Genomic DNA, 9,164 nt, shown 5'->3' with positions numbered 1-9,164 from the left:
CTTCGTTAAACACATGTACGAAGCTGTGGAGCACCGTCAGCACCGTGAAGTAACAAGTAGTTTAATTCGCTCAGTGAGTTGAGTCAAAGAATGGAAAATAAAATCGGTAGAATTGATATCGGATTTATAGAAGACTGCGAAGAATGGAGATTGGCGAGTAGATTCTTTCCTAGTAAAGTGGGGGGTAAACCTGCGTGGCTAAATTTGAAAGATATTCCTCGTAAGGAGGATGTTGAGTGTCAATTTTGCAAACAGCCATGCATATTTTTATGCCAAATCTATGCACCATACGAAAATAATGCAAAGGCCTTCCATAGGACAATATTTATTTTCATCTGCAGAAACCCGAAATGTTGTAAACCAAATAATAACAGTAATTTGAAAGTCTTTCGTTCGCAACTAGAAAAAGATAACAAGTTTTATCCATCCAACCCGCCAATTGAATCCGAAGAGTGGAGACCAGACATAAGTATGCGTTGGCATTCTGAATACTCCATTTTTTAACCATATTTCATTCGTAACCATCATATTTAAGTAATGATATTTTGTTTATCCTTTAATTCCTTGGATTATTCTATATTGTTCTTAAATTTGATTTTGCAGCCACAGAGACTTGGACAAAATCATGTTATGTATGCGGACTCAATGCACCTAGTCACTGTTCCAAATGCAAAAAAGTAAATTACTGTTCTCGGGAACATCAAGTTTATGACTGGACACATGGCCATAAGATTTATTGTGGAATGAGTTGGGATGCGGCAAAATCTAATTTGTTACTACCTGAGTATGAAATCGTTGTTGAAACAGAGGAAAACGATGATCAACTTTCAGGAAGTGAAAATGTGGTTGATGAAAATCAAGAAATAATAGAATATGAAAAATTAATAGTTCATAATGAGGCAGGCACGCTTCAAAATGAAGATAATGTTGATGCTGACTTACTGAAAATGTCTGCAGCAAATGAAGATGAAGTTTTTTTCGAATTTACCACTACAATAAAGAAATATCCAGATCAAATCTTGAGGTATACTGGATCACAAATTGTTCCCTCTATCAGCAATAATAAGCAACTTGATTTAATATGTACATTATTATATTTATTTTATTTCATATTCCACCAAAGGTATGAGAGGGGTGGTAATGTCTTGTATATATCGTCCGAAAATCAAGTTCAAGAAATTCCAGATTGTCGAGAATGTGGTAGCGAAAGGCAATTTGAGTTTCAGGTCTGTATGGATAAAAATATAACTGAGAAAATCATTGCTTTCCGGTTTCTGAGTATATATATAATACAAAGTTCTTGTACAGATTATGCCACAGCTCTTGAATTACCTTCAATTTGAGGATACGCTGGAAAGTCTGGATTGGGGAATATTGGCTATCTTTACATGTAAAAACTCATGCGAAACAGCGAACGGTTACGTCACAGAATATGTGTGGAAACAAGATATTGTAGATGCAGAGAATAAAGAAAGTTTATGATAAGTGGTAGATAAAAAATATGTCTTTATTTCTTTCACATTGCATAAAGTTAAAAAAATATTTGGGAATAAGTATTTCAAGTTCCATAGATTGGACTACAACAAAAATACTTGCTTACACCACTTATCTTGGATTCATATACACATCATATTAAGTAAAAATTACTTATATTCCTATACTTAATACAAGAACGCCTTTTTTCTTAATTATACGCAGCAAGTTCTTGAAATGAGCGTAATGATCATGAGAACAAATACATTATTTTTCAAATTGTCGCAGCACCTTTATATAAAACTACTTGATTAATTAGATATACTTGAAACAGTAACTTTTGACACTACTTCCAGACTTTGCAAACAGAATGAAAGTTGTTCTGAAATCAATGGAAATTTTAGGATTTCACGTTTGGGAAGTTCACAATATTGCTTAAAAATATTTAATCAATGCAAAATAAATGGGCAATAAAATTTCTAGGTTTTTGATCACACTACCATAGACTACATGATGCATGGTGTATACATAACCGAAAAGGACCCCGTTTGAAATTATAGTAAAAAAGGACAAACTAAAAAAACTCCAACTACATAATATTCGTTCCAATATAAAAAACATGATTCGTCTGAAGTAAAAATGCACATTTTACACTGAAGTGTAAGATGGTACTAAAATCATATCTTAAATGTAAAGTTGCTACGCAAATAGAAGCAACTTCGTAACACAGCGATAGAACATATTGACTGAACCTTAGCATTGTAGGAAAGTTTTCAAAATATCTGCGCTTGCTGCAGACAACCGCTTAAATCGATTCAAAGTTAACTTTGGTACTGCCTTCGTGAGATTATGTGATAAGTCGTAAGGATCTTGAATGCACATCTCTGAATCAATTCTAAATAACTCTATGCAGTCATCATTGCTGTTCTTAACCAGATCAACGTATGGTGTCATCTCTTTTGGTAGTTGATTGAGATCCTCAAAATCATTTTTCAATATGGTGCGACCAAGAAGCGGGCAGACCACGGAATGCCGATAATCAAAATTGGAGTAAAAAACGAAAAATCCGTACAATAACTTCGTAAAGGTATATTCGTGCCCACTGACATCAAATGTCGCACAGATTCCAGTTTCCCAATCTGAAATGATGAAATAAATGGATTAAAATTGATGAGACAATAAATTTGTAAGATATTACAATATAGTATGGAAAATAGAGATACAGTTATCCTCATTCATTGATTCTAGATTTTTAGTTCGACTATGAGAATAGTTTTCATGGTATATTGAAGTGATTAAACGTAATAAGCCCATTTATGTTAAAATACTTACTACTAATTATTTGGGACTTATTTTCTTTGGCAATCAGGCTGGCAACGCTTGGGAGAATTGATTCCACTTGAAGATAGAAAATGACATACCAACAGATAGCATAATTCGTAATATACCGTGAGCCTGATAAATTGCAAAAAGTAAGCCATTTCTTCAAAAACAACATTAACTGTCGGCAGAGCGGGTAATTGTCGATAAAGCATCTGGAAAAAGTAATGATTTAAATTACCAGTGAAAAAATTTCTTAGGAATATAATCCAAAAACAAGTTTTCTTACTTTAATAGTTTAGTATTTTCAACGCTTAGACCACTTGTGAATGATACATCACAGCTTAGTTCTGTATTTCTGTGATGTAATTTGATAATGGGGGTTCTAGTCGACACGAGAATCTCGTCAATTTCCCATGATTCCTCATTAACACGTAAACAATTCTCGACAGAACTAATTATATCAATTTGGTAGGTTTTAGAGGTTTTTTTCCCGTCATATGTACCTGAAAAAAAATGAAAGAAAAAGTTTATAGAATACCAATTCAGCTAGGACGAAATTGTTTCAATAGTTGAACATCTAGAAATATGCTTACCACAATCCAAAAATACGTCTATGTCGCTTTCTGGGAAACCTAAGCCAGATACTCTTGAGCCGAAAGGATAAGCCTTGGCTTCAGGAAATTTGACTTTGACGGTATCTTCTAGGCATTTTAACAAGGAGTTAACTTTCGTTTTTTGAACATTTAATACTTGATCGGATAATGCAATTAGGCTTATGACCTCTGCCTCAGCATTTTCTAATAGAGCTTTCGCTTGATTTGGTAATACGCATTTTGCATAGTCTCCATGCTGAACTAAATACTTGTGCAATGGCTGTTCACAATGCTGTGCATAAAGTGCCGGAAAACCCAACCACAACGTAGCACATGATATGCAAGCATCGTAAATTAGTCTGTTCACAAATATGCCCGTTTTCTTCAGACATTTTTGATGTTTTTTCCCTTCTAAATGCTCTGTGAAGAAAAATTCCGTATTAAAATGAATATCGCAAAGCTGGCACAAATATTTCTGAATGTTGTACCAAGTGCTTTTCATTTGAACTAAAATATCCTGTAGAATTTTATCCATAACTATATTCCATGACTGTTTTCTTTCTTGATGAAAATCTTCTGTAACATGTTTAATAATATCTGCATGATCATTTTGAATTGACAAGTCACAAGCAAAACATTGAACATTTGCATCTGAAATTTCTTGAGACAACTCTTTTGCAAGTGTCAAGTCACTGAATTGATCTGGACAATTTATAAAGTGTTGATCGTTTGTTTCCATCTCAGCTAAATTCGCAGTGTGTGTCAGGCTGCAGATATGTTCGTAAAAAGTCTGCAATTTACAAGGTATGCTTCTTTGACAAATTAGACAATATATTACAGATGACGTTTTTGGAAAACATAATTGGCAACTTAATTTGATTATTCTCAACTTTTCTGGATTCATACTATAAATGTGCTGCATATCGGCGTGTAAATATTTTGGTACAGCCTTCTTTCTTCTATCTTTTTTAAGTACCTTCGAATGGTTAATCGGATTCTCCACCTGATTTTGTCCCGCTTCTCTCAAATTATCCAAAAACTTTGAATTTGTTACAACAGTCTCTTGCCAGCTGAGGTTGCATTTTAATTCTAGAATTTGAGATTCACGATTAGACTTGTTTGATTTTTTTTTGTTTCGTACTCGTACTTTCTTTGTCTTGGATGCTCCTGACAATGAGTCTTCAGCTTGGACATTAACTTTGCAGATTATATCTGATTGTGAGTCTGGCAACTTTATTTTGTTGATTGAATTGCCGAATGATGTGGATGGCATTTCATTTACATATAATTCTTTCTTCTTTTCTTGAACATTACCACTTTCAAAATTTTCCATGTGTTGTTCACTTTTGATGTTATTTTCCATGACTTCTGGTGTTTCTATATGAGTTTTACAAACTTTACGATATACATCAATTGCATTTTTTGATGTAACAGTTGCAGGTTTCTCGCTACTTCTTAATACCGATTGCAGTGGATCTTTACTAATTATAGGGCCAGATGCGTTCGTAGCATTACTATATTCTGAAGTACTCAATAACGTTTCGTTTTTTCGCCATACCTGATCTCTGTAATATTTCAACATTGTAATGTGGTATATACTCCCCGTATGCGCGATTATACTGCTTGGACTTTGTAGGTGAGCCTTACAAGCTTTGCAATATAGTTCCTTTTTCCGATGATCTAGCGAATGCTTGGTAATCAATGATACAAGGCTTTTCGGTACATCAAGCAATTTTGTAGATCGCCGACTCTCTGCTTTTGCAAGATTTTTTGATACCGACTGTAAGGGTTTTTTATTAACTGGATGCACAGCTGTATTGGGAGCTCTGCTGTCTTCTGAAGTACTCGATGACGACTTTTTACTGCTTTGTGCAATCTGATCTCTGTAAATACTTAATCTTGCGATATGATTTTTACTTGTTGTGTGATCTATCAAACTGGTTGGAGTTAAAAGATGAGCATCACAAGCTTTGCAATATAGTTCCTTTTCTCGATGATCTAGCAAATGCTTGGTAATCAATGATACAAGGCTTTTCGGTACATCAAGCAATTTTGTAGATCGCTGACTATCTGATTTTGCAAGATTTTTTGATACCCACTGTAGAGGTTTTTTATTAATTGTATGCACAGGTGTATTTGGAGCTCTGCTGTCTTCTGAAGTATTCGATGATGACTTTTTACTGCTTTGTGCAATTTGATCTCTGTAAGTACTTAATCTTGCGATATGATTTTTACTCATCGTGTGATTTATCAAACTGATTGGAGTTAAAAGATGAGCATCACAAGCTTTGCAATATATTTCCTTCTCCAAATGATTCAACAAATGTTTTGATATCAATGGAATTAGATCTTGTGGTACCTCCAACAGTTTGGATGGTCGACTTACAGGTTTATCAACCACTCTCTTAGCATACTCAAATGATTTACAATCCACTGACCTTTCATGTACATTGGAAGAAACATTGTTTTGTAAAGTTGCAGGTAACTTGTTATTTTTTTGGGAGATCTGAGTTTTGTATATCTTCAAACGTGCATTGTGACGTTTACTATTTGTATGGCCTAGGAAACTATCCAGATTTCTCAAATGGGCTTCACAAGCTACACAATATAGTTCTCCTTTTCGACGTTCCAATAAATTTTCTGAAATCAATGGCATGAAAGCATCTGGTATTTCATACATCATTGATGCCTGTTGTGCCGAATATGAACTTGATGTACTGATTGTTTCCCAACTATTCGAAATCTTGTCACATGACTCCGAAGAACTTGATGAATTTTCAAATAAATTGCTACCTTGCGATTGAGTTTCACATACTTCCCAATTAGCTAATGAACTTTCAGTTGACTCCCAGCTACTTGACAAATCTTGAAATGTTTCGTAAACATTGGTAATTTCCTGTGATTTCATGGAATCGACTTTTATCCTCAATCTCCTGTGTCGGTGACCTGATATATGTTCATAGACGGTTTCTCGGCTGGCAATGCTACAGGAACACAGCTCGCATATGAAGTGACCCGTTAGCGGAACTGGTCCCGTTATTGAGTTTTCACAAATAATTTTATCAAAAGATTCTGATAGCAGGTTCTTTGATACCTGTAAATATGCAACTTCAGTTGTACCTGGTTTTTTTTTCCCCTTAATCTCATTACAAAGAGGTTCATAATTAAGATCATCCTTGGTTAGCATATTTTCTACACGAATACTGGAACTAATCTGTTCAGTACCTCTTGCACTAAATTTTTGTGATGTACATGTTCCCTGTAACATCAGATTTGCAGCACACATCGCTTTGGCATCATCTAGCGGATCTTTTGAAGTTCCAAATCCTGGACATCCGTATGAATCTAGCATTTGTTTCCTCTTAATGCAGTTATCAAAGAGTTGACGTTCAATGTTCTCGCTTGTTACCATTTTTGTTATATGGTCATCAGAAGTAATGTGCTTGGTACAATTTCTTCTCCCTTTTATCGAATTATTGCACAAAGTACAATAGAATTCTGATTGTACTAGTTTGTAAATAAAATTTTTTGCCCACTTGCGACATTCAGCTTCAAAGAGTATTTCGGGTGGGTACTTCTCGGTAAAAGTTGTGAGTAACTCTACATGTTTTTTTTCTCTAATATGCGTAAAGACTGAGTCATCTCCGATTATTAACGCATTGCAGAATAGGCAAAAAAAATATCCTGGATCCTGCTCAATTAAATAATTATTAACAAGAGTCACATTCGAAACATAAGAGATGTGCTGATTGTCATTTCCCTTCACACTCTGGAAATGATGTTCTTGGTTGAAATGAATTAGGAAATCTTTCCAGTTTTCTGTTACATAATTAGTACATATATCGCAATGAACAAATCCTTCAACCTTGAAACAAGCGATCCTCATGTCGTGAAGTTTATCACAGTGCTCCTTTTTAGATACATGCTTGATGCTGTCCACCAGATTGACAATTTTTATGTTACAAATGAGGCATGAATAGCCATTGTCAGTTATAAAAATGCCTCTGGCGCTAAATCTTGCTGGTGTGTATTCCGATGTACATTTTGAAGCCAGATCCATTTTTAGTGTCATTGCATTTTATCTGAAAATTAGAATATTATTATCAGATGAGCAGCAGCATTTGCTGATGCATGTGAGAATATGGAATCTAATTTACTCGCAGATATATTCGGACAAAGTGGAACTATAGGAACTTGTTGATCAATTTTGATATTATCAGAATCTATCATCACACCAGCTAGATGTATAATAATCGCAATGCCGCTGATGTAAAAAGCCACATCAAAAACGTTTCAGATTATTTGTCACAGGCTCTAAAGCATCTCTGGGATTTCACCTTTCCACCCAAAAAATTACAGCTATAAAAATTATCAGCGCAATGCCTAAAAACATGAAACTATAATTTGAATGGTACATTGGTATAATGGTAAATGGTAAATTGTTCAAACGACATGGCTGGTTGCCCAGAAAATCGGAAAAATAACGTGCACCCGGATGAAAGACGCATTGGGTCTCTGGTTAACTAGCCAGAATTCTCATACCGTTGTCAGAAGAATGTTGTTCGAACGACGGACATTGATTGAGCTGCATATTATGAACTTACCATCACAATATTTTGTCCGTCCAGCGCTAGTTATCAAACACCGAATCGATGAAGAAAAATCTGTTGGACAAAATCCTTTTGTAAATGAACGTGTTCTTTGCGCGGCCGTATTCACAACGCGACATTGGGGAATTCCGTTGACCGTTCGTTGCCTAGTACTACCAGTGAGTATTACGTAAGGTTTCTCCACTTCTCTCTGCTACGTATGCATCGATGTAGTGCGTCGAGGTAAGCGAACCTGGTGGCCGCAATTCGAAACATTCCGTGGTCCGTAAGGCTAAATTTTCACTGGCGTCAAATTGACCCGACGGCAAATTGACGCTGCAGCGCTAAGTCGTCGACAGCCAAAAGACACCCGTGAAAATGGGTACCGATCACTTTGCCGATCACGAAGTGCCGATGCAACGGCAAAATGCCACGCGTCAAAATTATGCAGTTGCGTCAGTGGTTCTTCGTTGCGTTTTTATTGTAAAAATTGAAAAATCTAGGACGGTCAATTGGAAATAACGAAACAAGTCACAAATATATTAACAAACGATGTTATTGCAACAAATATGATTGAGAAAAAAATTGACGGCAAAATTTTCATTGGTTATTATTGTACATATATACAAGTACGTGCCTTGCCATACGTGACGAATAAGCCAATCGCATCATTCTTACACAATAATACTCAAAACTAACAGGAGTTACGTCGGAAATCTTGGGATACATCGGAAATACGAACCAAAGTAATTTTGATGCAACCTTTGTTACGAACATCGAAAGCAATTTCTGCTACAATCCTCGACATGAATGACAACAGATCTTTGATATGTCCTGCAAAAATCGAATTGGGATGTGACATAAAAAATTGCTGATCGGACAAATATTTCACCTCAAAAAAGCCAAGCCACCTCGCGTGAGATATATCTCCGATCAGGAATTTTACACATTTCAATTCGATTTTAGCAGAATTTATGAAAGCTTTATTGACAATTCCAGAAATCATAGCAGAAATCGCTACTGCTCGAGTTCAGATGCTGATTTCAGGGGCGGCAAAATTTGTAACGCAAGAAAAAAAGAATTTTTCGCGATATGAAAAATTCTCCGAGAAGTGTGATCTTGTTGAAAACATTCGTAAATTAAAATAAATGATACACTTTTTGTCATTATTAAGAGTTTCTACAAA

General features: G+C 35.3%; 2 protein-coding genes across 3 annotated transcripts; one reads left to right on the top strand and one right to left on the bottom strand.

Annotated features, from left to right (window-relative positions):
* LOC124185305 (programmed cell death protein 2) lies at positions 1-1,485 on the top strand. Its single transcript, XM_046575937.1, has 4 exons — positions 1-469; positions 604-1,024; positions 1,124-1,226; positions 1,309-1,485. The coding sequence occupies exons 1-4, from the start codon at positions 91-93 to the stop codon at positions 1,480-1,482; spliced, it is 1,077 nt and encodes a 358-aa protein (XP_046431893.1). The 5' UTR covers positions 1-90; the 3' UTR covers positions 1,483-1,485.
* A 420-nt stretch (positions 1,486-1,905) lies between these two features.
* On the bottom strand, positions 1,906-8,169 carry LOC124185299. Of its 2 annotated transcripts, XM_046575920.1 has the most exons (5): positions 7,994-8,168; positions 3,390-7,471; positions 3,083-3,299; positions 2,806-3,008; positions 1,906-2,612 (listed from the first exon to the last, which is right to left on the bottom strand). In XM_046575920.1, exons 2-5 carry the CDS (start codon positions 7,459-7,461, stop codon positions 2,227-2,229), a joined length of 4,878 nt encoding a protein of 1,625 aa, XP_046431876.1. In that variant the 5' UTR covers positions 7,462-7,471; positions 7,994-8,168; the 3' UTR covers positions 1,906-2,226. The 2 variants fall into 2 exon arrangements, with proteins under 2 accessions (XP_046431876.1, XP_046431877.1); XM_046575921.1 differs by lacking the exon at positions 2,806-3,008 and having other exon boundaries at positions 2,441-2,612; positions 7,994-8,169.
* Between the last annotated feature and the right edge of the window lie 995 nt (positions 8,170-9,164).

Source organism: Neodiprion fabricii, chromosome 6, assembly GCF_021155785.1.
Source record: "Neodiprion fabricii isolate iyNeoFabr1 chromosome 6, iyNeoFabr1.1, whole genome shotgun sequence".
In the NCBI taxonomy this organism is placed as follows: domain Eukaryota; kingdom Metazoa; phylum Arthropoda; class Insecta; order Hymenoptera; family Diprionidae; genus Neodiprion; species Neodiprion fabricii.
Note: the sequence above shows the minus strand (reverse complement) of the source record. Positions and strands in the feature narration are given on the sequence as shown.